This window comes from Amphiprion ocellaris, chromosome 14, assembly GCF_022539595.1.
Source record: "Amphiprion ocellaris isolate individual 3 ecotype Okinawa chromosome 14, ASM2253959v1, whole genome shotgun sequence".
In the NCBI taxonomy this organism is placed as follows: domain Eukaryota; kingdom Metazoa; phylum Chordata; class Actinopteri; family Pomacentridae; genus Amphiprion; species Amphiprion ocellaris.
In genome coordinates, this window is record NC_072779.1 from 28,821,473 (window position 1) to 28,840,055 (window position 18,583).

An 18,583-nucleotide genomic window follows, 5' to 3' on the forward strand; every position below is an offset into this window, starting at 1 on the left:
ACCGCTTGATCCTCACTAGGGTCGCGGGGGGGGGGCTGGAGCCTATCCCAGCTGACTCAGGTGAAGGCAGGGGACACCCTGGACAGGTCGCCAGTCTGTCACAGGGCCACATATATAGACAAACAAGCACTCTCACATTCACACCTACGAGCAATTTAGAATAATCAATTAACCTCAGCATATTTTTGGACTGTGGGAGGAAGCCGGAGTACCCGGAGAAAACCCACGCATGCACAGGGAGAACATGCAAACTCCATGCAGAAAGATCCCGGGAAAGCCGGGACGCGAACCAGGGATCTTCTCGCTGCAAGGCGAAAGTGCTAACCACTACGCCACTGTGCAGCCCCAGACACCTTCATAAATTAATCAAATAAAATTGGAAATCTAAAGTTAGAAACCTCAAGCAGCATAGATTTGCAGCCAGAATGTCACATCTTTGATTAATTTCCACTGTCAAAATATCAAACTTCACAACAAAACACAGCTATCAGACGGTGGAATTATGCAGAATGAATTCAGCACCACGGACAGAGATCTTAATGCTGCTACAACTTTCACTAACTAAAGGAACCTCAGCAAATCCACAAATGTTCTAATTGATTTCAGTATTATAAAATGAAAATTGTACCTCAATGAATATAAAAATATTTTTAAATGAGGAGAAGGAACCGGCAGTTTTCTATTATGTTAGCAGAAAATTCAGTAATTTAAACTAAAAGTTTAAACCCATTCAAGAAAATGAAAAATAAAGGATTAATTTTTTTTAGAAAAGGAACAAATTGCACGTATGTGTTTGATTTTTGGCTAATTTAATCAGATTTATATAGTAAACATGGTCATTTTAAATTTATGAAAATAATGAAAACAAAGTGCATGTTGTAGGGCTGCATGCATAGATATTTTGATCAATAATGGGATTATCATTATTTATTACGATTACTCATGAGGTTTTTATTGCACTTTTACATACCAAGCACTGCTTTCATTTCTGGGATGTGCTTCATTCCTGCTAATGTACAAATATTTACAAGTAATAAATCCACCAAAATCTTGCAGTCTGAAAGACATAGTATTTCAGAATATGCCTCATGAGGCTGTATGACTTTGTTTTATTTATTTTCCATCATTTATTTCTGTGGGAATCAGGCTGAGGTTAAGAAAGACGTTGGGATTGTGTGTTCATGTCCATATTTATGTACCTGCATGGTTAAATAAAGTAGGAAGGCTGCCTGGCTGCACTGAACCCAAGGACATTATTAGGAGGTAACAAGAACAAAGCGTTGTAATTTCAAACTTTGTGGACTGCCACTGTCCTGTCACTGCTATTTATCTGTCCCACCTGCTTTTTGGTTGAGCGCACAAACAAATTTTAATCTTGTGATCCGGCCTGAGCCTCCGTCCAGTCGTGTAAAAATAATAAACTAAAGGCTCTGCGATGGGAGTCACCAAGCAACCTTGACTTTATCCAGGAAATGAGGCCTGTGGAAGAATAAATAGCCTAAAATAGTCTAATTCTTCCAAACAATATTTCTCAGACGGTTCATGTTATGATTAATAATTCATTGCAGTGTGCTAGTTTTTCCCCATCTTAAATAAGTAAAGAAAAATAACAACAGAAACTTATTTAACTGCAAAGGAATCAGGGTCAGACGGATGATAAGTTTTAGAGTTCAAATATCACATCCTTTCATGACAGATTATTTTATCAATAATTCAGACTTTCCAAATGACAGAATGACGTGTAAAATTCTGTGGAGTTTTACACGTCAGTTATCTGTCACATGGAACAGAATATGCTTATATTTCTTCTCTGATGGGCTTTTATATCTCACATGCAATAAGTCACCAGTCCCAGTACTTTAATGTGCATATGGCTGCTCCCTAATAATCGACCAAATGTTAGTAGATGAGGAGATTGCCTTGCTTGGTTGCAGGAATAAAATCTCTGTCACTCTCAGACAGACATTATCTTTTACATGACTTGTTCTTGCAGTTATTGGATGCTATTGTAGACGTGTTGGGCAGGAAATGTAATCCTGGGAGCATTCCCGAGGAGGAAAAACTGATCCAAATAAGACTGCAAGAAAACTCTACTAGAAGAGTTGTTTTGCCCGGTGGCTGGGATCAACCCAAGTTGGACTCATTGGTTCAGTCGAAAAAACCCACTGGAGGGTTTAAAAGACATGTTTTCTCTATTAAAAAAAAAAAAAAAAAAGTACAACTTGTCGTAGTGAGAAACTGTAAAAACTGCAGAAGAATATTCTGCTTTTCAGTTTTCTGACAGTAGACTCTATTGCGTGACTTATATCAGTAAAAAATAGCCAAAAAATACGTTTGAAATCATATGATTTATCTAATCTCATTCAAAAATTCCCCAAAAATACAACATCTGCATGTGATTCTCGCCACTACAGAGAAAATCAAAATTCTGAGAGTTATCAGGTGAACTGCAAGCAGTGTTTTACACAGAGCAGAAAGGACATGAAAAGAGTGCCTGAGAGGAAAAATAAAGCAAATTTGAGGAATAAAATAAAGGCAACATAGCTCAAAAACAGTATACAGAGGTGCATGTAGTCCAAAGACGCATTTAATGCAAGCAGTTAACTAATTCTTCACTTCACTTCTTCTCACATCTACTTCTTGAATCAATAATGTGTAATAACTGCATATTTCTGTGTAATTTATTAAAACTGTATACATATATTTTATTGTCTTGAAAACTGCACATTTTACATATATGCTTATATTGTTTCCACTTATATTTACATTTTGAGGACATATTTGTATACTTATAATTTTAGGATATCTTTTTATATATGTTTATATTTTTAAGACATATTTTTCTACTTATCTTTATATTTCAACACATACTTTTCTACACACTGTTTGCATCTTATTCCTAGCTATACAAGTAGTATATTTAATGCCAGAGCCTTACATCATAGCAGTGAACTTATGAATCAGTTTCAATGTTGGCTTGTACTTGTATGTGTCATTTATGTTACTCTGATCATGCATGTATCCCAGTGTGTGCTATTTCCTTGTTCCTCACCCCCCTCTTCTCCCACCCTTGTCCCTCTCCCCTCCCCAACCACTCTACCTCTTCTGTCCCTCTCAACCTGCCAGCCAGCAGCAGATGGGTCACCCCATATGAGCCAGGTTCGGCTCAAGGTTTCTTCCCGTTTAAAGGGAGTTTTTTTCCTTGCTACTCTTGCCTTAGGGCTTGCTCTGGAGGTTCAGACATATGGGTTCTGTAAAGCATCTTGAGACAATTTGAATTGCAATGAAATTGAATTGAATTGAATTGAATTGAATTTTTAGGGCATTTCTTTTTACTTATCTTTATATTTTTAGGACATATTTTTCTACTTATTTTTATATTGTCAGGCATATTTTTCTACTTATATTTTTAAGACATATTTTTCTACTTGTGTTTAGATTTTTAGGACACATTTTTCTACTTGTGTTTATATTTTTCGAACATATTTTTCTATCTATGTTTGTATTTTTAGGACATATTTTTCTACTTATAATTTTATTTTTGGGACATTTTTTCTACTCATGTTTAAATTTTTAGGACATGTTTTTGTTCTTTTTTTAACTTACACACATGGACAAAATTATTGGTACCCCTCAGTTAATGAAAGAAAAACCCACAATGGTCACAGAAATAATTTGAATCTGACAAAAGTAATAATAAATTAAAATTACATGAAAATTAACCAATGAAAATCAGACATTTCTTTTTAACTGTGGTTCAACAGAATTATTTTAAAAAATAAACTCATGAAACAGGCATGGACAAAAATGATGATACCCCTAGAAAAGACTGAAAATAATGTGACCATAGGGACATGTTCAATCAAGGTGTGTCCTCTAATTAGCATCACAGGGGTCTACAAACTTGTAATCAGTCAGTCGGCCTATTTATAGGGTTACAGTAGTCACTGTGCTGTTTGGTGACATGGTGTGTACCACACTAAACATGGACCAGAGGAAGCAAAGGAGAGAGTTGTCTCAGGAGATTAGAAAGAAAATTCTAGACAAGCATGTTAAAGATAAAGGCTATAAGACCATCTCCAAGCAGCTTGATGTTCCTGTGACTATAGTTGCACATATTATTCAGAAATTTAAGATCCATGGGACTGTAGCCAACCTCCCTGGATGTGGCCTCAGGAGGAAAATTGATGACAAATAGAAGAGACGGATAATATGAATGGTAACAAAAGAGCCCAGAACAACCTCTAAAGACATTAAAGGTGAACTCCAAGGTCAAGGTACATCAGTGTCAGATCGCACCATCCATCGTTGTTTGAACCAAAGTGGACTTCATGGGAGACGACCAAGGAGGACACCATTGTTGAAAACAAATCATAAAAAAGCCAGACTGGAATTTGCCAAACTGCATGTTGACAAGCCACAAAGCTTCTGGGAGAATATCCTATGGACAGACGAGACAAAACTGGAACATTTTGGCACATCAGCTCTATGTTCACAGATGCAAAAATGAAGCATATGAAGAAAAGAACACTGTCCCTACTGTGAAACATGGAGGAGGTTCTGTTATGTTCTGGGGCTGCTTTGCTGCATTTGGTACAGGGTGTCTTGAATCTGTGCAGGTACAATGAAATCTCATGACTATCAAGGTATTCTAGAGAGAAATGTGCTGCCCAGTGTCAGAAAGCTTGGTCTCAGTCACAGGTCATGGGTCTTACAACAGGATAATGACCCAAAACACACAGCTAAAAACAGCCAAGAATGGCTCAGAGGAAAACATTGGACTATTGTGAAGTGGCCTCTATGAGCCCTGATCTAAATCCTATTGAACATCTGTGGAAGGAGCTGAAACATGCCGTCTGGAGAAGGAACCCTTCAAACCTGAGACAACTGGAGCAGTCTGCTCATGAGGAGTGGACCAGAATACCTGCTGAGAGGTGCAGAAGTCTCATTGACAGTTACAGAAATCGTTTGATTGCAGTGATTGCCTCAAAAGGTTGTGCAACAAAATATTAAGTTAAGGGTTCCATCATTTTTGTCCAGGCCTGTTTCATGAGTTTATTTTTTAAAATAATTCTGTTGAACCACGGTTCAAAAGCAATGTCTGATTTCCAGTGGTTAATTTTCCTAGAATTTTTAAAAAATTATTATTACTTTTGTCAAAATTAAATTATTTCTGTGACCATTGTGGGTTTTTCTTTCATTAACTGAGGGGTACCAACAATTTTGTCCACATGTGTATGATTATATTTTTGGGACATAATTTTCTACTGATGTTTAGATTTTTAGGACATATTTTTGGACCCCAGTATGAACAATTTAGGCTACTTATGAAGTTGTCTTTGAGCCCTGGAGCTCAAATTATGCTCTGATACAGAGAAAAAAAAAATTTAAACAATGAAATGAATATCATAAATATATAACAAGTAGTCGACTGGGAACATCTTTGGTCCAGATCTTCTTGTGTTGTGAATCAATGCTGTGACTTAAGGATCTGGAATGATCAAGAAAGATCTGTGGATTTCAGATTAGGATTCATCCTGACAGGATTTCTATTTCTGCCCTGTTTTTGTGTTTTTTCCCCACCATTTCTTTGTTAATTTTTTTGCTGTTTAAACTCTCACACGTCTCTTCTTGCATTGAACAGAGCTTCGCTGCACATTAATCATGACAGCCTGAAGTCCTGACGTTTCTCACACCATGAGATCATCTACGTTCCAGTCACAATAACTAAAGCTGATCTGGAATCTGTCGTGACGCCACATTGAGGCTACGAGCAGCTCCGAAAAAGTCGCGTTGTGTCTCCTCGGCCTTTGTTGTTGTTTTTTTTTTTTTTTGGGGGGGGGACACTTGATCAGATAGTGGTCGGTTTTGTTGAAAGGAGCCAAAGCCTTTTAACCAGTCAAGCATGTAGGAGCTGAGATAAGAGAAAAAGAAGCAGGGAATGAGTTGTTCTGAGGGGATCCTGATACGGTCCTCACTCTGTAGCCAGTCTGCTCACACATCCGCTGTGCCCCCCCCTCTACCACGACTACCTTCTGGAAAATGTATGAAAGCGAGATGTGGAGATCCAAGCAGCAGCCCATATCCATTCTGTCTTGTAATGGAAATGTGACACGGTGGGGTGAATACGTATGAACCTACTGACTGCTGGTGTGTATGTGGTCGCTGAGAGGATCAGTGACAGAAAGAAGAAATGAAAGAAGCAGGTAAGAATAAAAAAAACATAAAGAAGAGCCAAAGCTCGTGTCCTCAGGTGGAAAATCAAGCAACAGATACAGTAATTTTGTCCACAGCTGCGCTGCATTACTGATCACGTGGCGTCGTCCTCCCAAGAAACCTTGTGGACAAAACACAGCCATTGTTTTAGAAGCACATCCATTCGCAGCTCGGTGTGAACGTCAGGGGCAGGAGGGCTAAAACACGCTCCATATGACTGACGCCTGGGACACAGTCGAAGATGCTTTTTGAGTTTATTTTGGGCTGCTTTTTTAAGACTTTATTCCAACAACATTTCTGGAGATTAATCCAAAAAAAAAAAATCCCACAAATAAACAAAAAATCAACAACCTCCCTCAAAAAAACCACACAACTAAAATAACACAACACAAAAAACAAACATAAAAGCAACATGCCCCCAAAAATAAAATCAAAAAATGACAAAAAACAAACAGAAAACAAACAAAAAACATACACCTCCCCTCCAAAAAACAAGAAGAGAAGAACAAGAAAACAAGAAAAATAAAACTATACAAAAACAACCAAAACAAACAAACAAAAAAAGCACCCCTCCAAAAACAACCCAACAAAATACAAAATGGTGTCACACTTATGTTTTCCTGAACAGAAATGATCCAAAATAAAAAAGGAATAGGATTATGTTTAACATATTTTCTACTGCATATCTGGAGGAAGTGACTGAACTGGTATTTTCTTAGTATAGCATCAGACAAAACTCCTGGACAGGTCACCAGTCTATCACACGACTGCATAGAGAGACAAACAATCACTCACATTCACATCTACATACAATATAGAATAATCAATTAACCTCAGCATGTTTTTGAACTGTAGGAGGAAGCTGGAGAATCCAGAGAAAACCCACACATGCACAGAGAGAACATGCAAACTCCATGCAGAAAGATCCCGGGATCTTCTAGCTGCAAGGTGAAAGTGCTAAACCACCGAGCCACTGTGCAGCCCTCCTAAAAGAATGTGCCCTAGAAATTAAGTTAATCTTTCATTTGAGATTTTAGGTTTAAATGGATCAATTGGTGTTTTCATAGCAAAAATCCTCTATATCAAGGGTGTCAAAGATACAGATGACCTTGCAATGTGTAAAAATTGCAGAGATGAAAAGGAATCCTTACTGTGGAAATACTTAAAGACATCGAACATTGTGAGTCAGCAGCTTCAGTACGACAGAGTTTGGTTTGGTGGAACCCTATTGTTGATGCACTGCCACAACTTTTGTGCATTTTCTATGTATAAAGTTAATACATTTACAAGGCAGGCGGACAACTTAACCTTCTTCCTTCATAATGAGTCAGTTCAGGTGGTCAGGATTACTGCACAGATGTAGACTGAATGTTTGTGCATTTGTAGGTACACTATGATCTGTAAGTTGTAATGCACAAATGATAAACTGAGGCAAAAATATTGTTGAAATTGCACTTGTCTTATTAAGAAATTTTAAATTCTTCACAATGTTTTGTAAAAATGATAGTTCATTAAATACGAACATTTTCAGAATGTACTTCTATTGCACTGAAACAAAGGGAAAAAATAGTTATTCATAGGTTATTGTGCTCTGATTTCACTGGTCCAGCCAACTTGATATCAAATTGGGCTGTATGTGGCCCCTGAACTAAGTTTGACACCCCTGCTCTTTGTGTTTGACCAGTTGTATTTCCAACACACGTGTATCTGCATGATCACAACTACCACAAACAGCTCATGTGATGCTTGAAAAAGCAGGGATGTTGCAGGAATGTTTCTTGGAGAGTTTCTTTTTTACAAATGCTTGAACTCTGCTGTCTTTACTGGATGATGACGCTGCAGTCGATAAAGCAGGTTTATGGTTTTTCTATGGTTTTCACACATCATCAACCTGTTTGTGTTGGATTTAAAGGTAAGTCTGGCTCACTTCTGTAGCAGCACTACTTTCTGTCCAACCTTTGATATCGAAAGGACTGCTGTGTGATTGGCTGGAAGTTGTTTCAGTTGTTTTTCTGTCACAAGCAAAGTGTGTTTTGACAGAATGTCAAAGGTTTCATTTTCAGGGAACATTTCTATCACGGCTCAACTTGAACAAATGGCTTTTGCTGTTTTTCCCGGTGAGGACAGTTTCGGATACACAAAAAAGCAGAGTTCATTAGTTCACCAAGATCAATAGGTGGTACTTTTAAAAGCTTGTCAGTTAGATGAGAGTGTTGTACACTCACGAGTCAAATCAACTTTTATGTAAGCTTCTAAAACAGAGGCCACAGCCGCCCTTTGTCCTCAGCACTCACCTCGGTCTGTGTCGTACAGAAAGACAAACTTGTTCCAGTCGTAGTGGTCGAGCAGGGACAGCAGCGCCCCCCGGATGGAAGGCCGGAGCTGCAGGGTGAACTGGCTCTCGCCCTCAGTGGGGAAGCTGGGCGTGATGAGGGAGATGTGCAGGGCACTGCAGAAGGACGTCAACGTGTGGACCGAGCGCTTGTCATACAGGCCGAAAATGGCGAAGACACCGCGGGAGTACTGGGAGCAAACTGAGGAGGGAAGAAACAACATCCAAACTGGTTAATAAACATGAAGGAGATGGTGGGAATGAGAAAGGAGAGAAAAGAATAACATGAAAGTAGTCAAAAGAATCAGAGCTCTCCAGTCCTTTAATTAGTTTACTCCATGTTGATCTTGTGCTTAATCCCCAACCAATCAGATGGTTTTTATTATTTCATATTTACAAGATATTTTAGTTTAGATCACCAGCACTGCTCCCAGTAGCTATACATCTCTTTGGTACAATATCATATGAATTCTGAATTTTTTGTACTTTAAAAACTCTGTGCAATTTCTATTTTTCTACAGACACTATTATACATGCTATTTGATTAATCTTTCTACTTCTATACAATCTGTGCAATAATACTACTTTATCTGTATTCTGTTCCTCTAAAAAAATTTGTGCAATACCACTGATATGTGCAGTAATGTTATTTTTTATAACTAGCACTGTACATTTTGATTTATTTTTATTTTGATTAGGACAGGGACTTTAACGTATTAATTTCAATGAATAAAAAAAAAAAACAAACACGTTGAAAAAATAATGCATTTAATTCTCAGTTCCCTAATTTCTGGCACACCGACAACACTGATGAACACTCCAGCCCAGTAGGTGGTGGTAATGCGCCTAAAGTCTGTTTGCTAAGAAGATACACAGGACGCACTGAGTGACATTAGCGAACAAGGACGTTTGGTGAACAGTGATGGAAGACGAGTACGCATTGAGCTTGTTGGGAGGAAGGTTTTCTTTAAAAAGCTTCCCGATGGCAGCTTGGACAAAAGCGTGGTTGTGTGCAAATTGTGCAACGAAGAGTTTTCTGATCACTGCAACACTTCAAGCTGATGGTATCACCTCAATATAAAACATGTTGCTGTTAGTATCAGAGCTAATGTTGGCTACGATATTCCTGCTATCGGCAAATGGTGTAGCCATCTCACAGTAGACCACTTTTCTAGATATAGAAAGTGTTTGAGTTTACAAAAAGTGTTAAAATGTTGAATATAGTTGCTATAATTGGATGTTGCGTTTGCAGTAATCTGTGAATGTAGTAGACGGATAAAAAAGACAAATATAAATAAAACATTAACAATTTTGTTATTTAAGGTCACATATATGTCTATTCATCGATTCAGTCATCAACCAAAATTTATTTGAACTGAAAAACTGCTTATTGTATCAAATATCACTATTTCACAAAATTGTGATTAATCATGATTAATTACAAAACCACTAACTAATCACGTCCTACCACTAAGTTTTATACTTTATTCCTTAAATGTTTGTACTATCTTTAGTGCTGTAGCATTGCAAATTTTCCCACTGTGGGATTAATAAAGGCTTATCTTAGCTTAGTTTAGTAGGGTTGGTTTATCTTATGTTACTGAAAACAGCTGCCTGATTTGGCTGGAAATGAGGCTGACAGAAACCAAAAATGTGGCATTGGTCGTAGTTCTCAGTGGGTTTTGCCGTCACAAGTGACCTCTTTTTTGTCGTACACACCCTTTAGGTTTACACTAACAATCTGGACTGATCTCTGTGCAGAAACTGTCACATTTTTACACACTGTGTGCTCATTTTTCACTGCAATATAAAGGCATGCACCTCTATGGAAGCAACGTAAAATGGCTAGAAGTAGAGAAAACTCAGAAATGTCTCCTGTGCAGTATGACACAGAATTCCACGTATTTAAGAGAAATTGAAAAGTTTGAAATTAACATGCACAACATTTTTCTAAATACCTATCATTGTTACTAATACTGACAAAAATGAACCTTCACATCTTACTGACATTTTGCTACTTACGTTTTTACAACCACTACAAACGCTTTACACATCAAGAAGTCTCACCATGCTGAAGGTATCTTCCAACAACTTGCTGGAAACTCTGTACATCATTTTTGAGCCATGCTGCATTTATTATATTTATCAAGTGGGTTTTGTTTTCCTCTCAGTCTCTTTAATTTGCCTCCATACTGTGTATACACTGCCTACAGTTCAGCCGAATCACCCCTGAATTTCTGTTATGTGCAGCTGAGTCAGTCATGGCAGAATTCTTAGTTCTTTACAGAATCTGTTCAGTGCAAACTGTTTATTTTTGGTGAGATGTTCAAAGAGCCTTGAAGAATAAAGTGATGTTCATGAAATATCACAATTTTAAGCTCAGATTTGGTTAGTTTTCCAAACAAAATTGCATGTTACAGGTGAATATGTCATAAAAAAAAAAAATGTCAAAAGTTGAACATCAGATATTTCTTTTCTGATTTTACAGTTTCTGGCTCAGATAAATGGTGTAACTTTGGCATTCTTAATGATAACATGCCATTCAAACCCGCCATTTGGCATTCAGAGGGTTAAAAAGAAAAACTAGGGCTGCAGGAAACAGAATACATTTATAAAGTAAGTCATTTTTTCCTCACTTATTTCCACATATCCATACAACAAAGGATGTCAGGCTGTGAGTCAGTTTACAGTTCTTCCACTGAGCACTTTCTCCCGTGATAATTTCATTGTTTGGGAGCAAAAAGAAACATACAATGAGGGCTCATCTCCAGAGAAACACTTGTTTTTTTTTTTTGAAATGGCGCAAAGCTAGAAAACTCTTCCCAGACGGTGGTATTTCCAGCATGCTTGAAGTAAATAGAAGAACTGGGTGGTTAATATGAGCAGCGATAGCCATCATATAATAAAAGAGAAAAAAAACAAAACAACAACACCGCTCGCTGTTTTGAATGACAATTGATTGCTTGGAAATGTGGTGCAAGAATCACCACGGCAATAACCGCTTAGCACGGCAACCGGAGACAAAATAACAAACCATTATCCCGCTGATTACCACTTTAAATCCTTTCAAGAGAAACGCTGAATGCAGTAAACAGAGATCAAAACCAAACGCATCCGTTTCCTCTGATGCTTTCATCTTGGAAGCTGTTCTCGTCTCCCATTTAAACAGCAACAACGGCACCAACATTTCCTGGTGGCGCATTGAATCATCCCCCCGTTGCTGCTGTTGTTGTGTGGATATATATTCTGGAGGATGTATTCCCCATTAACTAAACACATCAAGCTCATGCAGCACCGATTCATGACATTAAAAACAGCACAAACCCAACCTGCGTCTGTTGCTTTTTATGAGTCGGACTTCGAACTAAGCAGAAACTTTGCATTTGCATGAAGCCCGTACACAAGCCATACACATATGTAAATACACAGTGTGTCTTGCTTGAGGAGATCTTCTCATTATAAGAAGGTCTGGCTGTCTACAAGAGCCGCACTATAATTGCCCACGTTTTACTCGCACAGAACAACCAGCAGAAGAAGGAAAGATAATGAGCATCCTCTGCCTGTTTCTGGGTACGAGCAGAATCAGAGTGAAACTGAAGGAAGAGCTCAAGATGTTCCTGTTGTTAGAGGAAAATGGGGGGTAGGGAAGCAAACAAGAGGGCTGCTTTACTGACAAGCCCATTGTTTCTATGCAGAGTGCAGACTGTGGAGACAGAAAGAGAGAGAGAGAGAGAGAGGGGGGGGGAAAGCTGGTGTCTTTTCTAATCTATTTCTCTCAGCGAGACGAACCAGACAACAGTCAGACACAGTGAGAGGAAAGACAATCTTCTGTTGTGCACACAATTAAGGTACATGGAGGTGCAGAATCAGGGGAAACACTGCAGGCAGGACTGTGCTGTCATAAAATCATAGCTGAAGTTTGCAGCGTTAGTTGTAATTTCTATAGATTGAAAGAACTGCACTTGGTCAGTCTTGACTTTAAATTGAAATTGCAAAGTTTTTGCAAGGAAAAATTAAAGTGGTTTCCAAATGAAGGAATAAAGGGGTTTACAGATATATAGACGTAATGCTCCTTTAAGTCGGATTTATACTCGATGGAGGCGTTCGTTGGATGTCTGGAAAGGTTCGAAAATCCACCTCGCCGACGTTGGATTAGAGGGTCTGTGTGCGACCAATTTACCGTCCCAGGATGAGAGTGGGCAGGACGGTCTGATTGACAACTGAGCCGGCAGGAGATCTGAACAAACCAGTGAACATATAAGCTGAAAACAGTCAGTGTTTCTTCAGCAAATTTGAGTTGATGAACGTAGACATGTTCAGATATGTTTCAGCTGAGGAGCTAATTTGCTATCTAGTCTGCAAACTGACTTTAGCTGCTCACTTTCACCTCTGTGGAGAAACCGAGATGCAACACAAACTACTTAGTCATAGATAAGGAGACATTAAATAGGTAGGTATCAGTCCCGAAGAAAATTCAAGAAGCTGGCAGCATATTAAACATACAGAATATACAGAAATAAGAGATAAGAGCAGAGCACACAGAATATAGAGATATAAAAAAGTATAAAGGAAGAATTAATGTACAGAATATATGTACTAAAGCTAAAAACTGTGTAGATGGTGTGCAAGTAGGAAGAAAAATCTAAATCAAATAAGAACTGTGCAATTAGTAGTGTGCAAATAACCAGAGATGTCCATTTATATACATGTATGTGTCCAGTTAACCAGTATTGTCAAATAAAGTGTAGATAGAATAGTAAATGTTTATCTCTGTGAGAAATATTAACTCTACTGAGGCGATGTCAACTATTTTCTCAATTAATGACTTGACTGGTATATAAAAAGGCAGAAAATGATGAAAAATATCAATGTCTCCCAAAGCTGATGATGATGTCCTCAAATGTCTTGTTTGTCACACAACCCAAATATATTCAGTTATTGTCACAGAGAAGGAAAGAACCTAGAAAACATTCACATTTAAGAAGCTAATAAAATACAACAGATTAACTGACTGTCAAAACAGTTGATTAATTTAATAGTCAACTGTTGCAGCATCAGGATCCGCATCTACATCAACTTGGTTTGTCTTTTGGTCACTTCCATAAGTGTTTTTGATTAAAAGATTAAAAATATGCGTGCTTTATAATGCTAACTGGCTTGCAGCAAATGGCAGACAAATGTAGTTATGGAGGAGAAGTTCAGCAGCTAAAGAGTCAGATATTTCCTTCATTTCCTGAGTAAATGGAAACCAAAAGAGCTAAAAGACAGTAAATACTGGACATTTATTCATAAAATCGACAGAACCACACCTCCAAATATGAATGCTAATGTTGCTGCTTATTGGTTTGATGTGTAACTAGTGTTTGCTTGCAGGTTTACCATACCTGAGCAAAACGTGAGAAAAAGTCAATATTGTGCTTACAGCTCGTTTTTACTGCCTCCAAGTGGCCATAAAGAGTCCATATTATGCTTCCCTGGTTTTATTTTTCCTTCAGTGTGTTACTTCGCTTCTTTGCTGTGCATGTAACAGGTCTGCAAACCGAGTCCACACCAAAGGGAATTATTTTCTTCCAGAAAACAGGCCTCCAAATATGCCTGAAACACCTTGTTCAAAGTCGAGGCTTTTCTCTGTTACTCATCGACATCATCATGTAATACATCTGCTGAACACTTGCCCATCAGGTAGCTTGACCCTCAACCAAAGAATGAGCAGCTTCCTCTCTAGAGATGCTGCTGCTAAAGCTACATGACCACATGTAAAGATCTGGATTTACAATACGTATCTGATATTGTTTTCTTTTTTTTGTTGGACCAGCTAACCAATCAGAGCAGACTGGGCTTAAAGAGACAGGAGCTAAAACAGGCATTTTAAACAGACAGTGAGAGGAGATGCCACAGAAATGCATAGTATAAGAAAAAAAATGTGTTTTTTAAACATGAAACCCTGTAAACATATTCTAGCAGATCCCCGAAATAAAATTATGAAGCTGTAATTGTGCATATTATGGGCTCTTTAAAGAAAGGCTGCTGTTTGGTTGGTGTTTTTGTCAGACAATTACAGCACTGCTTTGTGCAAACACATTTAAAATTACATCTGTTTACAATGTTTTAGAAGCTATCTATTTATTTTTTTCATTTAGAGAAGATATGTATGTTGCAGTAGAGAAATTAACTTAAGCTGGACTCAAATAAATGTAGTAAATACATATTAGAATATATATTTTCACACATGGCCACACACGTTCCTCGGAAGACCACACAGTGAATGAAACCCGCTGAGTGTGTGTGTGTGTGTGTGTGTGTGTGTGTGTGTGTGTGTGTGTGTTTGTGTGTGGGTGTGTGTGTCTTTATTGAGGGACCAATGTGATCACGAGTCATACTAGACAGGGAGTTCACTCAACCAAGAAAGCAGACCAGAGGTTGGAAAATCCACACAGCCCACTGATGTCCCCTGGAGGGATGGGATGACATCAGTACACACACACACGCACGCGCACGCACGCACGCACACACACACACACACACACACACACACACACACACACACACACACACACACACACACACACACACACACACACATCCCTGTATCCTTACATGTCAGCCCCCACCCACCTTGCTCATGCTGTTGTGCAGAAATACCAGTTTGAATAACAACACATTAATATGCATGGAAGGAAACCTGCTGGTCTGAGATTTAAACTTCATGTTTGTTTCCAATTTGCTGCCTGTTTTCATTAGAGTCCAACTGTTAATGCAACAAACAACATTACTACAACCAATAATAACTTATTATAGCTGCTGCTGTGTCTTAAAATGCTCTTATCACATGCAGCACACTGACAACACGCACGCTAACATCACATCCTAATGTTGTATGTTAACTGAGGACTATTCATCTGCTGCCACTCTTGCATTGAAACAGACAAATAGGACCAACAAACCAATAACAATGGGACTGATTATTCTAATATTGATTGAAATGCATCTCAAGCCCACTCACAGTCACATTAACATTCCAAAATATGCTGAAGGACAAAATTATTAGCATCAAAATGTACCGAAAATACCAAAAGGAACTATGCAGATTATGCAGAATGGCTCACTTCAGATGATTCATACAGTATTCTATTACTGGATTAAAATTCTATGTTTCACTTGTACAAATGGTGCAGATAGCAAAGATGGAGTAATGTTAATTGTTTTATATAGAGATGTTGGAGTCGACTGGTAATCAAATTTGAAATTCACCATTTTTCCAATTATCTGTCATTATTCCTGATAAACACATTTATTCAAACAAATTCTACTTTGGCTCAAACATCTGATTGGCTACATGTCATCAGTAAGAACCTATTAACACTGAAGAATAAATGTTGAAAATCTCTGTTTTAATCGCAACACAAAAGACATTGCAAGTGTATATCAGTTCCAAATATCAGCCATCAGTCTCACTGATTACTAATAATCAGTATTTGGCTTGAAAATGAACATCAATCGACCCTTACACAGCTTGGGATTTAACACACAGGATCAATGTCTTTTCTGGTCTTATTTTATAATATGTGATAATACAACATGATTTAATTGTTTGTTATATTTTGCATCATCAACACTGAACTTTAAAACCCACCGGTGGGTTTAAAAGGCTTGTTAGCTAAAAAAAAATCCCCCAAATTACACCATTTATCAATAAGAAAATGTGAAAACACAAACTCTCTTATAATCCTTAAACTACTTATTCATAACGTGCCATTAGGTCGGAAAACTTATCTAAGCTTAAAATTGTGATATTTCATCAAAATCATTTTATTCTACCTGTCTAAATTAAAATTGTGCAAAAAAATAAACCATTTTGAACAATTGGATTCGCTAACAAACAAAAAATTCTGCACTCCTCAGTGCAACAGTGAAAATATTCATGACTCAGCAGCAACCAACAGTCACAGGACAATAATTCAGCGTGTTTTCAGTTGAACTGCAGGCAGTGCAGAACAGATTGGAGCTGGGAATGGAAGCAAATTAAAAATGTAAGTAGTTAAATGTCTATGCCACAAAGTCATTTTTACAGTATTTTTAGTAACACCTGTATTCAAAAATGTTGTACATGTCTATTCCATTGTTTGTTTTTATTGTAAAATGAGTAATAATTCAAGAAATTCAACTTTTGTCTTGCATTTTTAAAATTATTTATTGTGTTATAGCTGTGTCATAATGCACAAAATACATTTTTGAGTTCTCTGTATTTCTATTCATGGTTGTGCTGTTTCCATAGAGGTGCAGGTATTTATATTGCAGTAAAAAATTAGTCAAAATGTGACAAGATCAAAAAATGTTTCTTGAGGTTCTGAGGGTTAACATAAGATCTGCAGTAGAGGTGCAATGCGGTAGAAAAATTGAATGCTCGTGTACTTTTAAACTGCTATCGTCCACCTCCAATAAAAGCATAGTCTTCTCCACACAAACGTTCTAAAAGCATTAACAAAAACAACAGAAGGTTTGGAAATCCTGAAGCAGCTGTCTGATTGGCTGCTTTTCAGATGCTCTGGTGGTGAAATATTCCACAAAGTTCCTCCCTGTACGTCCCGTCCGACTGTGAGCGATAACAAAGCTCTCCTTGAAGGTCACACTTCCACCCAGTGAGGAGCTGCCAGTGAGACCAGAGCGTCCTGAGAGGCTCTGGCAGGCTGGACGGTTCAGGACGGATGTACGCCGCATGCCAAATGGCAAATGATGAGTGTTATCCATTTCATTTAAACAGATTGCCTCAGCGCCGAAAAAAGAATCCATCAGAGCCATAAACAGTGAACAGTCTGCCCCGTGAATGCTCATGAGCAGGTCTGTTCAGTTTCCTTCCCTTGTGAGGAGTTTGAGGACCTCTTCGGGATTTCCTGCTGTTATTTTAAAAGCAAACACTGACTGATACCACATAATAATTTGATTTAGGATCGCTACACTTTGTAGTGAGTCAACCTATAAATGAAAACTGCTTTTAGTACAGATTATAGAGCCACCGTGTTTTTTTTTTTGGCACTTGGAAACCTGAAAGTTGATTCCATCAGTTTTATTTTCGTTTTCAGTTTTTGTAAAATAAACAAAGAAATTTAATTTTTGTATTTCCGTTTTTTATGATTTATGCACTTCTGAATTCTCATTACGTCGAGGCATGGTTGTGCTATTTTAATAGAGGTGCAGGACTTTAGCCCACGGTGAGTAAAAATGCAACAGGAGCAATACACACATAGGATCTGCTTGGAGCCTAGTGGATTAATTTAGTTTTTATCATCAGTGGTAGAAAACAATGATTTTTAGGCACCTAAAAAGAAAAATGAAACAACCAAAATAGGGGAAAGGGAAGTTACTTCCACAAAAAAAATCAAAGCGACTCTGTCTGAGATGTGGCAGTTCCAGTGTGTTTTCTGAGACCAGGACTGCTGCAGTGCAAAGAGACAGCGGACGCCAATAGCAGCGATCCATCAGAGTCAAGCTGTATCAAACAGAGATCGCTCCATATGACCTAGCAGTGATGTGACAGCAGTAGTACTGACAGCGAGTGGGCGGCTGCTAGTGACAGGCCAGCCTCCTGGACTGGTCCATTTAGTCCCACACCAGCAGTGACCCTGAAACCGCATCCGCTGGCCTCACACTCCACTGCGCAAACAGGTCAGAGCGCACACACAACACACTCCGCTGCAGCTGATCAATGGACCAGGCCTGACACACTAACACAGGCCCTCCTGTCATTTTACATAACACTTGTCTGAAATCAACTCGTATCATCTACTCGGGCCGAAATAAGCCGCATGCGAGAGAATGTGACGATCCAAATGATCGGAAACTTTGAGTGTGAGCTGAGCCGTCTGAGGTTCGAACCCCCGGTGAGCTTTCCTCCTGTCGACCGGCAGGACTTCGTTTGCGGCTAAACTGCTTCGTCACCAGTGCTCGGTATAAATCAGTTGTATGTGGTCTAGTGCCGTTGACACACTTTCCCCTCAGTCCCGCAGGTGTCAGGCCCCACCCACAGCTCAGGCCGGT

The 18,583-nt window shown here is 38.5% G+C and overlaps 1 protein-coding gene across 3 annotated transcripts in view; it reads right to left on the reverse strand.

Moving 5' to 3' along the window:
* Nucleotides 1-18,583, reverse strand: part of gria4b (glutamate receptor, ionotropic, AMPA 4b) — a 197,793-nt gene that overhangs the window by 88,016 nt on the left and 91,194 nt on the right. For all 3 annotated transcript variants that reach the window (XM_023280074.3, XM_023280073.3, XM_035952744.2), the window contains exon 3: nucleotides 8,511-8,750. In XM_023280074.3, the coding sequence (XP_023135842.2) occupies nucleotides 8,511-8,750 (240 nt within the window). The remainder of the gene's footprint in view (nucleotides 1-8,510; nucleotides 8,751-18,583) is intronic.